This window comes from Bombina bombina, chromosome 6 (genome assembly GCF_027579735.1).
Source record: "Bombina bombina isolate aBomBom1 chromosome 6, aBomBom1.pri, whole genome shotgun sequence".
In the NCBI taxonomy this organism is placed as follows: domain Eukaryota; kingdom Metazoa; phylum Chordata; class Amphibia; order Anura; family Bombinatoridae; genus Bombina; species Bombina bombina.
The window spans coordinates 556,660,790-556,675,078 of record NC_069504.1 but is presented as its reverse complement, the minus strand read 5'-3'; the positions used below and the strand labels follow the sequence as shown (position 1 = coordinate 556,675,078).

General features: G+C 40.8%; 1 protein-coding gene across 1 annotated transcript in view; it reads left to right on the top strand.

Annotated features, from left to right (window-relative positions):
* The first annotated feature begins 553 nt into the window (after window positions 1-553).
* The window catches only part of DNAAF4 (dynein axonemal assembly factor 4), a 173,917-nt gene continuing 160,181 nt past the window's right edge, over window positions 554-14,289 (top strand). The window contains exon 1 of the mRNA XM_053719338.1: window positions 554-682. Within this exon, the coding sequence (XP_053575313.1) occupies window positions 560-682 (123 nt within the window). The 5' untranslated portion in view covers window positions 554-559. The remainder of the gene's footprint in view (window positions 683-14,289) is intronic.

Sequence of the window (14,289 nt, the reverse complement as noted above, 5' to 3'; positions counted from 1 at the left end):
TTATATACTTTAAAAACGTTTGGTGAAGATTTTACTGAACAGCTTGATAAAATACTGGCCTGTCCGGTCAAATATTGTATCCCTGGTAACCCTATCAGCTGCAGCAGCAAATCACTACTGGGAGCCAGCTAGTGAATTGGGTTTACATATCTGTCTTTTGCTTATTGCTAGATGTGTTCAGCTAGCTCCCAGTAGTGCACTCCTGATGACTTTCACTGTGTGTTTATTTATTTTACAGCCGGGGTTGAAGTTGAACCCATAATTGTATAAACAGTAATAATAAAATGGTCTAATTTTCCTTTTCACACTTTCATGTCAATTTAAGTCATGGTTACCCATGAGGTAGAGATATAATCACACTATGATCTGTGCATGATAAATAGGTGCCTGGCAAAAACAACTTGTAAAAAATAAAGTAGAAACCGAAGGTTTATAATCCCCCCGCCTCCAGCGAACCACACCTACTGCATGATGCGAACGGAAGTTGACGGAAAAAACTCGGAAGTTGTTAGTTTCTAATAGCAACCAGACGCTGCGCCGCTTTTGACTTACTACAGCTATGCCGATCATCGTGAAGGATTTCACCTGGGAACAAACCGACAAGGAGGTTTTTATTTCTGTTCCTTTAAAGGGGACGAAAGCAAGCCAATCCGATGTAATTTGTACGGATGAATATCTAAAGGTAAATATTTAACAAACTGTAGTATACATTATGGGGGTTAATACATGAATGAAGACATGGTTATAAACATTTTGATAGGATGGCCAGCTAACCACAATTTACAAATATATTTTCCTTTTTTTTAAAAAAAACAACAACATTTTGCTATAGTGTTATACCAGGAGAAATTACGATAAAGTAAACTGTATAGTTTAGAATGATTTATGATTGATTACGTTCACTTGGGTATTATAAAACAGGAGTTTTATAGATCGATACTAAAAAAATGCAGGATTTACTTTTTTTATTTGTATTAATTATTTTGTTTTATTTTATCTATTTAATTAGTGAGAGCCAAGGTTCGAAAATGCTATAAATATAAGCATACTTTGTGCCTATATATTCACATTGTACTGGTTCTTAAAATTTATTAGCTGGAAAAAAATACTGAAAATTGTTGGTTTAGATTTTGAAATGGTGCCTGAGATTCGTTGTAAAAACAAAGTAGTGTCAGTCTATCTTATATTAACTAAATAAGTATTGAACAAGAAATACAAGCAAATTACTGTTTGCAGTAGTAAAAACATTGCCAGACTAAGTATGTACCTGACACCAAGCTTGTGGGGTGCCCTTGGACTTCATTACTAGAAAAACAGCTAATTATAAAAAGAATATTTATCAGTTGTGAGGTATCCTGAGTTCACTATAATTATTGAGCTCTGAGATTATGCCAAACCACATCCCAACAAAACAGACTGTGTTACTGGACAAGGGACTATATTTCAGAATTTAATATAATGTCTTTAACATTCTTTCTATGCTTTGGACACATACTTTAAATATCTGACTCCTAGCTAAGAGAATAATATTCCTTCACAAGATTGTATTTAGAATAATTCAAAAGAAAAAAACAACTGATGAAAATAGACTGTACAAGCTGAAGTAAAAAGTCTGATGACCCTGAACCACACAGTGACAGTTTGCCTCCTGTCCTGATGAAGCATTTGCCATGGTATAAGCCATGATATAAGGGGTCCCTAAAATCTTCTGAGATTAATTCATTAACATTAAACCAACAGGGACCTATGAAAAGACACTTGGAGGAGCGTGTAACTCAGCAGTTTAGCTGAGATCCTAAGGTTACAGTTCAATTGTAGGTATTCTTTTAGATGGATGGTAGATGACATAATTTATTTCAGAGAAATGAAAGAAGGAGTTGAATGCTGAAAGGGAAACCTTCACAAATTTGTTAAAGTGTTTTAACAATAAAAAAATTCAATGATCTTGCTAAAATATAGACAAAAGCAAGTTAAATTGTAGCAAAAACATTTCAGTTTAATTTGGAATTGGTGCAAAAGGGGTTCTCCAATTACCTTCTCTCTCCCACGTGAAATTTTGTATTTTAAATTTAATCTGAAGTGTAAAGTGATAATTAGTGTATGAGCCTAATTTGTTAAAGTTACACAGAAACTGTGAAAGCATAATCAGAATTTAAAAAATCACAATCCTCAGTGCTGGAGGATCATTTTAGAATATCTCACCTGAACAGAGAGGTTTTGAATATCTGGGCAAAAGAGAGAAACTGTATGGGACGAGCTTGAATATCAGACTTTCTTGGGCTTGATGTAGGTGGTGTCCAAGTGGAAAGTGTGCTTACACTAAGAGGGAACTATAACAGGCCTATTCTTTTATTATGATGAAGAATACTTGCCAACAGTAATTTCTTAAACGATAAATTCTGGGTCAAAAACAAACAAGAGATAAGGTTCAAACAACATTTTTGTATCATCCACTCATGCCACAAATCACTAAGAGCCTGATTCTGTAAAGCTTTCAGGGCTTTTGAGAAATCTCTACAGTAATATGAAGCCCTTGTTGTAATTTCTAAGTATTTTTTTGCATTGAGAACAGTGTGTCCTACAAAGGGGATGTTCCCTGCTTTTAACTATGTGAAGGCAATGCATACATTACAACATGAGTCTTAAGGAATCATAATTTAAAAAACTTATCCTATAATATAAAAGCCAAGTATGTTTGTCCGAAGCTGTCATGCGCAGTAGAGACAGCGAGTGGACCAACACACCTGATCTGCTGTCCGGCGCGAGAATGTTAGGCAGGAGTGGGCGGGGCTGGGAAGGGAGCGGGCTTGGCGGGAGTGGTCATGGTTGGTGGCATGGCTGGACGGGAGGCGTGGTCATGAGAGAGCGCAAAAGAGAAGGGGGGGGAGAGAGAGCAAAAGAGAGGGGGGGGGGGGGGGGAGAGAGCAAAAGAGAAGGGGGGGAGAGAGAGCAAAAGAGAAGGGGGGGAGAGAGAGCAAAAGAGAAGGGGGGGAGAGAGAGCAAAAGAGAAGGGGGGGAGAGAGAGCAAAAGAGAAGGGGGGGAGAGAGAGCAAAAGAGAAGGGGGGAGAGAGAGCAAAAGAGAAGGGGGGAGAGAAAACAAAAGAGAGGGGGGGGGGGAGAGAGCAAAAGAGAGGGGGGGAGAGAGAGCAAAAGAGAGGGGAGGGGGAGAAAGGGGGGAGAGAGAGAGCGAAAAGAGAGGTGGGAGAGAGAGCAAAAGAGGTGGGAGAGAGAGCAAAATAGTGGGGGGGGGGAGAGAGAGCATAAGAAAGGAGGAGAGAGAGTGAAAAGAGAGGTGGGAGAGAGCGAAAAGAGAGATGGGAGAGAGAGCGAAAAGAGAGATGGGAGAGAGAGCGAAAAGAGAGGTGGGAGAGAGAGAGCGAAAAGAGAGGTGGGAGAGAGAGAGCGAAAAGAGAGGTGGGAGAGAGAGCGAAAAGAGAGGTGAGAGAGAGAGCGAAAAGAGAGGTGAGAGAGAGAGCGAAAAGAGAGGTGAGAGAGAGAGCGAAAAGAGAGGTGGGAGAGAGAGCGAAAAGAGAGGTGGGAGAGAGAGCGAAAAGAGAGGTGGGAGAGAGAGCGAAAAGAGAGGTGGGAGAGAGAGCGAAAAGAGAGGTGGGAGAGAGAGCAAAAGAGAGGGGGGGGGGGGGAGAGAGAGCAAAAGAGAAGGGGGGGAGAGAGAGCAAAAGAGAAGGGGGGGAGAGAGAGCAAAAGAGAAGGGGGGGGAGAGAGAGCAAAAGAGAAGGGGGGGAGAGAGAGCAAAAGAGAAGGGGGGGAGAGAGAGCAAAAGAGAAGGGGGGAGAGAGAGCAAAAGAGAAGGGGGGAGAGAAAACAAAAGAGAGGGGGGGGGGAGAGAGAGCAAAAGAGAGGGGAGGGGGAGAAAGGGGGGAGAGAGAGAGCGAAAAGAGAGGTGGGAGAGAGAGCAAAAGAGGTGGGAGAGAGAGCAAAATAGTGGGGGGGGGGGGGAGAGCATAAGAAAGGAGGAGAGAGAGTGAAAAGAGAGGTGGGAGAGAGCGAAAAGAGAGATGGGAGAGAGAGCGAAAAGAGAGATGGGAGAGAGAGCGAAAAGAGAGATGGGAGAGAGAGAGCGAAAAGAGAGGTGGGAGAGAGAGAGCGAAAAGAGAGGTGGGAGAGAGAGCGAAAAGAGAGGTGAGAGAGAGAGCGAAAAGAGAGGTGAGAGAGAGAGCGAAAAGAGAGGTGGGAGAGAGAGCGAAAAGAGAGGTGGGAGAGAGAGCGAAAAGAGAGGTGGGAGAGAGAGCGAAAAGAGAGGGGGGAGAGAGAGCGAAAAGAGAGGTGGGAGAGAGAGCGAAAAGAGAGGTGGGAGAGAGAGCGAAAAGAGAGGTGGGAGAGAGAGCGAAAAGAGAGGTGGGAGAGAGAGCGAAAAGAGAGGTGGGAGAGAGAGCGAAAAGAGAGGTGGGAGAGAGAGCGAAAAGAGAGGTGGGAGAGAGAGCGAAAAGAGAGGTGGGAGAGAGAGCGAAAAGAGAGGTGGGAGAGAGAGCGAAAAGAGAGGTGGGAGAGAGAGCGAAAAGAGAGGTGGGAGAGAGAGCGAAAAGAGAGGTGGGAGAGAGAGCGAAAAGAGAGGTGGGAGAGAGAGCGAAAAGAGAGGTGGGAGAGAGAGCGAAAAGAGAGGTGGGAGAGAGAGCGAAAAGAGAGGTGGGAGAGAGAGCGAAAAGAGAGGTGGGAGAGAGAGCGAAAAGAGAGGTGGGAGAGAGAGCGAAAAGAGAGGTGGGAGAGAGAGCGAAAAGAGAGGTGGGAGAGAGAGCGAAAAGAGAGGTGGGAGAGAGAGCGAAAAGAGAGGTGGGAGAGAGAGCGAAAAGAGAGGTGGGAGAGCGAGCGAAAAGAGAGGTGGGAGAGCGAGCGAGCGAAAAGAGAGGTGGGAGAGAGAGCGAGCGAAAAGAGAGGTGGGAGAGAGAGCGAGCGAAAAGAGAGGTGGGAGAGAGAGCGAAAAGAGAGGTGGGAGAGAGAGCAAAGTAGCGGGGGGGGGGGTAGAGAGAGCAAAGTACCGGGGGGGAGAGAGAGCAAAAGAGAGGTGGGAGAGAGAACAAAAGAGATTGGGGCGGAGTTAACTGCCGAACTGGATGGTCGCATCTCTACAGAGCTCCTGGCTCCAGATATCTTAAAAGGGGCTTATTTAACTTTTCTCATAGCCCAAATCCACCCAGAGATGAGTCCCAGTAATAGAAATTACTTTAGGAACGAGTCTGGGAGCCTACAAAAGCTCTATATCACTTATCCCAAAATCGCGACAAGACTAACTGCATAGTGATCAAGACATCCAAAATACTCAAGATGGCGGAGACCTTGTGCGATAAGGAACTCATGAGTCTATTAGATGACTATTTCTCACAACTCAAGCGAGAATTTGCAAAGGCGTTTGGGCAGGAACCGGCAGCCAACGCGTCTCCTGAGCACCCTTAGAAGCTACAGAGCCCTTTTGAGGGTAATCTTTGCAATCACCCGAGCCTTCCCTTTCTGAGAATGGAGTTTTCAGAGTTGCCCTGATACAGGATGAAAGAATCCGGCCTGTACAAAGAACTCCGCTACCGGACGTGGCAGATGTCCCTCTGGATAGGAATATGATAAAATATGAGCGGCATTTCATCCAACCGCTGAGTCCTAATAGGCACGCATTGATGCTGTATCCTAGCCCAAATCAACAACATGGAGACCCCCTGCTCTCATCTACCTTCTGTCTAGCCCTGGAGTCCTGCGTTGGTGCGATCCCAGTAAGCGGCGATAGTCCTCCCATGCCTCCAAATCGAGGCTCCTCGATGCCGTTCATGAAGGAGAGAGATCCGCTCAAATTTGTACAGAGTGGTGCTCTTGAAATAGATGGAAGAAAGAGTCTCCGTTTCCATGCTCTGGAAAGCTATTCTCCAGTGTCGGAGAGTATGCAGCTACACAGTAAACATACTAATAACAAACTAATGGCAAATGTAGGAGCTAGCAATAATACTGGAACCAGACAAGGGTTTGCATGTATAGGATAAGCCAAAAAGTTAGGAACTAGAAGTAAAATTTTTAGGGGCTTTAGCTTACTACCCACTGGGATATGTCAAACTCAAGTAATTAATTAATTAGTATAGACTACCGAAAATAACCTATTAGGTGGTAAGTAAATGGAATACAACTTAAAGGATTACTTTCTGTTATAATTTTTAAGCTAAACAACTAACATATTAAAGTTAATAAACATTAATTAAAACCTACTGACCTATATTTTCTCCAAAACGAAGTTTCATAACGTTCTAAAAGTTATATCTTTTATTCGCCTATGATGTCACGTTATCCTGCCCACTATTTTCAGCACTGTGTGTTCAAAATACTTAAACCAATAACTTTGTGTTTAAGCGCCATTTTGAAACCTAGGTATTGTAAACGGATTGGTACAGAGCAAAGGATACCCACCGAGTGGGTTTAGAAAACAATTAAATTTGCAGACAAGATTTCTGATATACGGTAGAGATATGTTAATGAAATGCTATTGATAAAAAGCGTATTTGGGGTAGTTAGTTAGTAACAGGCATAGAAAATATTTACTTACAGTGGCCCTTTAACTTTTATAAAACTCTAAACACGAATAATATTACAATCATAAATATACTGGTTAATCAATTATTTTGCCACATCCAAAATATACATGTAAGGAAAAAGCTAAAATTACAGGGACAGTAAAGTCAAAATTAAACTTTCATGATTCAGATAGCAACTTTCCAATTTACTTTTTATAATCAAATTTGCCTTGTTTTCTTTATTCTTTGTTGAAGGCTAAACCTAGATCGGCTTATTTCTAAGCCATTGATGGCTGCCTCTTATCTTGGTGCATTTTATTAGCTTTTCACAGCTACACAGTGCTACTTCACATGTGCCATATAGATAACATTGTATTCACTCCTGTGGAGTTATGCATGAGTCAGCACTACCAACAAACGAACAAAGAGCAGCACTCGAGGAAGATACACCTACCCTTGGTATGCGTCCACAACAATTCAGCTGCCTTCACGCTCTAGTATTATGTCAGTACAGCTAACATACGCTTACATTCAATGACGGTCCCCAGATGATGACGTGACTCGCCGGTGCTCAGGTAAGCGTTCCATCTAACGTTTCACAAAGTATAGCAAACAACCTTCTCCATACAGCACCCGGCTCCAGACGATCACAGGACTCAAGGATATAAAAGCACAACTTTAACAGGCATTATCCAACTATACACACATAACAAAAATGGGTTCAAACATGTTTTGTATTCATCATACTGTTCTTTCTCAATGACCCCTAAATAAAAAATGGCTAGCAACTTACTCATACCCACATAGCCCATCCTCCTCAGGTCTCCATATCCAATCACAATCCATGTAATCATAGGTACCTCACCTGTATACAAATTATCACAGAAGCTTCATTCAGCTAATTTTGTAGCTTTAATACAGAGTGTAAAACATAGGCTTCGTATAATGTTAGTATATACATACAGTATCTCACAAAACTGAGTACACCCCTCACATTTTTGTAAATATTTTATTATATCTTTTCATGTGACAACACTTGAAGAAATGACATTTTGCTACAATGTGAAGTAGTACATCCTGTATAACAGTGTAAATTTGCTGTGCCCTCAAAAGAACTCAACACAGCCATTAATGTCTAAACCGTTGGCAACAAAAGTGAGTACACCCCTAAGTGGAAATGTCCAAATTGGGCCCAATTAGCCATTTTCTCTCCCTGATGTCATGTGAATCGTTAGTGTTACAAGGTCTCAGGTGTGAATGGGGAGCAGTTGTATTACATTTGGTGTTATCGCTCTCACACTCTCTCATACTGGTCACTAGAAGTTCAACATGGCACCTCATGGCAAAGAACTCTCTGAGGATCTTAAAAAAAAAAAAAAATTGTTGCTCTACATAAAGATGGCCAAGGCTATAAGAAGATTGCCAAGACCCTGAAACTGAGCTACAGCGGTTTCAGAGGACAGGTTCCACTCTGAACAGGCCTCGCCATGGTCAACCAAAGAAGTTGAGTGCACATGCTCAGCGTCATATCCAAAGGTTGTCTTTGGGAAATAGATGTATGAGTGCTGCCAGCATTGCTACAGAGGTTGAAGGTATGGGGGGTCAGCTTGTCAGTGCTCAGACCATACGCCGCACACTGCATCAAATTGGCTTTCATCCCAGAAGGAATCCTCTTCTAAAGATGATGCACAAGAAAGCCTGTAAACAGTTTGCAAAAGACAAGCAAACTAAGGACATGGATTACTGGAACCATGTCCTGTAGTCCGATGAGACCAAGATAAACTTATTTTGTTCAGATGGTGTCAATTGAGTGTGGCGGCAACCAGGTGAGGAGTAGAAAGACAAGTGTGTCTTGCCTACAGTCAAGCATGGTGGTGGGAGTGTCATGGTCTGGGCCTGCATGAGTGCTGCCGGCACTGGGGAGCTACATTTAATTGAGGGAATCATGAATGACAACATGTACTGTGACATACTGAAGCAGAGCATGATCCCCTCCCTTCGGATACCGCAGGGCAGTATTCCAACATAACGACCCCAAACAAACCTTCCAATTGCACAGATCAGGTTCATTGATTGTTTTTTGATATACATGACCAAACTATATGTTTAATTCCTGCTGTGCTCTACATCCTGTTCTATATCCAGCCACAAAGGATCCACACTGGACTATACTGTGATACAACTGAGCAACCAAAGTTGTTCCATAGTTGTACCGGATCTATAACCCAGGAGATAATCTGCTTCCATCCGACACGGAGTCACCATCGATAAGAGACCAGTAACAACAATCCAATTTGGTCAGCTGATTTGACGTCCCCATAACCCTCAAGGCTTACTACGGAACCTGGATATTCAATACACTATCACGAACAGTGAGTTTTTTTTGTATCCTCAGTCATCCAAAGCTGTGCACAGTTCTACAGATATACTATATGTATTTATTCATCCTAATACATCTCCTCGCTATTATATTTTGACAATAGGCTATTTCAGTTCTTATAGCATATGTTTAGTACTTTTTACCATCATTTGCTTTGTATATTTGCTGTTAATAATTACAGCTACACATTTTTTGGTGCTTGTTTTTGTATGCAACCACACTACGTTACAATTGTCACTTATATCGACTATCATCTACTATGATTTGTTTTTAGAATATTTGTTTTTTAACCTAGATGCCGGCATCAATTTTACTATTGTAACAATCCCAAGTAGTAATATTGCTGTCTATAAAATGGCATTTTAGATCAATAAATATTTTTTGTCATATCAAATTATACGTTTTTTACACATACCTATTAGTAATTACACTATTTATTTATATTTTTTATCCACACCAATCATTATCTATTATTATTACTCTTTATTTGGTCAGCTCCCTGTATGGCGCGCTTTTAGTCCCGCACCTCTTGCCTTTTCCTATTAATATAACAGTGTTGGTTATGCAAAATTGGAGAATGGGTAATAAAGGTATCATCTATTTTTTTTAAACAAAATAACATTTTGAATAGACTGTCCCTTTAAACTACTGAGAGACGAGCACAAAATGGGTAATTATCCCCATTGGTTTGTGTAAAATGAGCCAAAGAGATTGCTAGAGCAATGCTGCAAAAGACTATAAAATCTCCACATAGGGAGCAAAAGGGAATGGCAACTGAGCTCTCGTGTTACTCTGTCTCAATTATTTAAAAAGGCTAGGTGTTTCAATTCTAGTCTGATTACCATTTATCCATATCAGATACCAAAATGACCACATTAGAAATACCATTATATGACCCATAAACACCTAAGGTTTCACGAAATATCTTCAGAAGAGTCCCATGTATACGAACCAGAGAAAGTGCCTTATCTGAGCTTACAAGGTATGACATTAACCTTTTTGCTACTGTGAATTGTAGAAAAAAACTTGCCTAAAGTACCAGAGAAATTTTAGCATTTTTCCTATCACTCAGTTTACACAGAAATAGAGCTTTGTTTTTTTTTATATTAACTATGAAGACTATTTATTTTTGGGGGGCATAAAAAGAGGAGGATAACCAAGGATAACTTGCTATTCTCAGAATAAATAAGATTATCAGGTTTCACAAAAACTTCTAGTTTTCTAACTGTTTTGTCTTTATCTGCAGCTATGTCTAAAATTATAAAATGGGGTAACTCTCATTTGGTATAACAGAACTGTTCAAATTCTCAAATTTCACCCCCCAAAACTATTTCTAGATATTGATCAAGGCTAATTTTTGGTATATTTCATGCCACCTTTTGACCGCAAAATGCCATCATATAAAAAAAAAAAAAAAATAAGGATGTCAAAAACTTTGGGTTTCAAACTAAAATTATTTACACACAACTACTGCAGTCATAAGACAAATTGTTGTAAAAGTTTCTCTAGGATCCCCTTTGCTCAGAAATGGTAGACATGCATGGCTTTGCCATTGATTTTTGGTAATCAGAAGGCTGCTAATTGCAGCTGTGCACCACACCTGTGAAATTCCCGGCAGTGAATGGGGAAATTAGTTGGCTATTAAGGGTAAAATGTATTATACTGCAGTTTTCCCTTCCCAAATGACACCTACCACCTCCCTGATCCCAACAGCTCTTTTCCCTCCCACTGGTCACCATTACCTTCCACCATCTTAGGTACTGGCTGCCAGTATGCAGTTAGTTTATTTATTTATTTTTAAATGATTTATTTTCTTTAATGTATAGATTCCTCCCAGCTCCCTGATTCCTTTTGAAATAGCTCTCTCCCCCCCATTGCATCACCACATTTGTTAATGACAATATGCCAGTGTGCAGTCTGGGGGAGTTGTGTTTTTTATTTATACATTTTCTGTAGTGTAGATATCCCCCCTCACCCACCCCACCTCCCCCTTCAAGCGACCTTACTGTAAGAACCCACTGCCCCTCTAACTGTCCCTTTTCCATAGTGTAGGGACCCATCCTTTCCCCTCCCCTTCCAAAAACGTTTTCCTGACCCCTCCGGCGATGGATCACCCATGCACCTCCCCCCTTCCCTCCCAAACCTCCCACAACATGATCACACTCAATACAGACTGTAATACTGTTTGTGTCATTGTCTATTAGCGATCTGCCTTCATATGTTAAGAGAGCATGATCTGCAATCCCTTACTATATGAAGGCAGATGCTTTCTGCCCCCAGCTGCTGTCTAAGCTGACAGCGGGGACTACAGCATGTGCCAAAGTGTTTTGAAAGTAGGTTCTACGTCAACACAGTACGCTGGGCAAAGTACTGTGTGACGTAGTACCTACGTCCATTGTAGTAAAGCATTAAATTAATCAATCAGACAAGAACTCATGTAACTCAAAATTGACCAGGCCACTCTGTTCTTTGGACACACAAAAAGTCATACAAATAAATTCCTAGCAGCACAAGAAAACTGGTTAGAAAAGATCAAAGCACTAGGTACATTCTTTGGGTACTGTTGCAGTGTGATGATACAGCACATATTTATGGTTCGCCCCTTTAACTAGTGTTGCCATCTTTTCTGGAAAAAAAATATCAGCCATGCTCATTAGCATACATTTGCATAAATAATTATACAGAATAACTTTGGAACTAAAGTTACCACTAAGACTTATATTAAATAATCATTGATTTATAGAAAAAAACAGCAGACCAGTATTTAATCTATATATAGGAATGGCCTATGCACAGAAAGCAATGCATATAAACATCTGATTTAAAGCTTAATCCTGGACCATGTGACTATTTTGGGTACAGTGAGGATATCAGTCAAGGTAAAAATTAAAAACAAAGTTCTGGACAATCCCAGAGCAGATTAGAAAGAAGAAGCCAAAAAAACTATATAAAAGTCAAGGGGGCCGAATTATCATTGTGCGAGCGGACATGATCCGATATTGCGGATCATGTCCGCTGCACATTGATAAATGCCGACAGCATACGCTATCGGCATTTATCATTGCACCAGCAGTTCTTGTGAACTGCTGGTGCAATATCACCCCCTGAAGATTCAAGGCCAATTGGGGGGGTGTCAATCAACCCGATCGTATTCGAGTGGGTTGATTTCTGGCGATGTCTGTCCATCGCCTCAGAGCAGGCGGGACAGGTAATGGAGCAGCGGTCTTTAGACTGCTGCTTCATAACTTTTTTTTTTGGCGAGTCTGAAGGCTTGCCAGAAACACGGATAATCAAGCTCCATACGGATCTTGATAAATATGCCCCAAGGTCTTTATTTAATTCTAATTAAAAAAGCAGACTCCATTGGGTCAATAATAAAAGGTTTGACCGGTTTCGGTCTTTCAGACTGTAGTCATAAACTTAAAGTTAGCAGCAGGTGCATAGTAACTGGACACCTCCTATTGGAGGAGCTCAGACTCGCATATTAACCGTTTACATGCATCATATTAGAAACAAAAGACAGATGTCGGGATCACCTCCATAATATATTGGAAGCAGTTAGGAAACTCAGAGAGTAAAAAAGCTCATGTAGCTGTTGATAGGTTAGAACTGACTTTTATATAAACTAACAGATGAGTCTCTAAAGTGGGAAGCAAAAAACTGTGGATTATATCAAAAAGAGCACAGCTATCAAGAGCATACTCAGTAAGATTCCTATTCATTGACCAATAAGAAAGCATCAAAAATTCATAGAGAAAGCATAATTATATATCAAAAAACAAAACTATCTCATTTTTGGAAAAAACAATGCATATACATTACAATATTCAATTCCTTCTCATAGTGCAGTACTATATATAGGGCAAAATATACACCCTATATTTTCTTATCTTATAGTTCCGTCTGCCAATTAACTTAATAATCTAAGGTGGATACCTAGCAACCAACCACTGACCCATGTATCCATATTGTTTATAAACATAGATCTAAAAATTCATTAATTAAGCTACCCTTCATGGATTTAACTTTAAAGATTAAAGCATCAATACAGACCAACTTGGATAAGATCCTACTAATTCAACTATGCCAATAGTTAATTATATCAAATTCTGAGTTGAAACCAACAGGGAGCAGGCTACCAAGCTTACGTATCCAGTATATCTCCTGTCTGGAGAGTATCTGGAACTTATCCCCTCCTCTCGGGGGCCTCACTATCTGCTCGATAGCCTGCCACCTGAAGGAGCCAACATTCTCATCGTGAACCTCCAAAAAGTGTCTAGATAGAGCCAACACTGCTCTATCATTGGTGATATAAGACAAGTGTTCTTTGATGTGGGTGCCCACCTCCCTTGTTGTCCTTCCTACATATTGCCAAAAGGAAGTGGTGAACTCAATAAGGTATACCACAAATTTGTTGGTACATTTCACGCATCCCTTAGTCTCGAACATCTCAGAAGTGGTGGCCGAGGCGAAGGTAGCGGATATGTTCACATAATCACAGGACCTACATGCCCGTTTTTCCACATTTGAAGGTCCCCTTGAAGTGCAAACAAGAGCTCTGGACTTCATTAGTTTTGAGTAGGCTGGAAGAGAGAATATTGCCCAACAATAGATTTCGTTTGTATACAAACTGGCATCCTTTGCCTATTGATGTTCGTAATTGCTTATTCCCCCCTCCAGATGGTAAGATTATTTCGTATAATATTGCACACCTGATAATATTGATTTGAAAAGGCTGTTACAAAAAGTGTTTTTTCTTAATCTTTGTTGAATCATCAGGTACCTTCTTGGGGCCAAACAAATGTCTTCTCTCAATCATTTTAACCTCATTGAGAACTCTACCAACTATCTTTTTTGGATGGTCTCTAGCAGTTAATCACTGGATAGCTTCCTCCTTCTTGTGAAGTTAAAAATTACTTTTGACACACACCTAGGTATACACTGTCCAAAGTTTATAACCTGCACAATAAAGCCCTGAATCTGGTCAGAGATTGGCTGTATCCTTGTCGCAAAGAACACAGAGCGGTAACATTTTTTTTTTTTTAATATGTACAATCTGTATTCTCTTCAGGCTACAGTTCATGTCACCTTTCTCCAAATAGATAGAAAAGGGTTTTTTTCTCGTGATGAAGCGGCTTCCAAAACGTCAATGTTTCTAATTGCCCCAAGAAAGGATGCAGCAGTCAATCTACCAGTGTCTGAATACAACAGCAAAATAAAATATAACCATCCTCTTTAAAAGTGTTAATGAAAAGTAGGTAGTGATGTGGAAATTTATCCAAAATAGGTTTGTGCAAAGTGGAGAAATAACCGAGACCAGACCAGGAAATTCAAAGGTTAAACTTCTTAAGGGGTGATCTTTGTTTACCGCTAGCAGGAATTCCCTTAACAAACAAGCTAAGGAA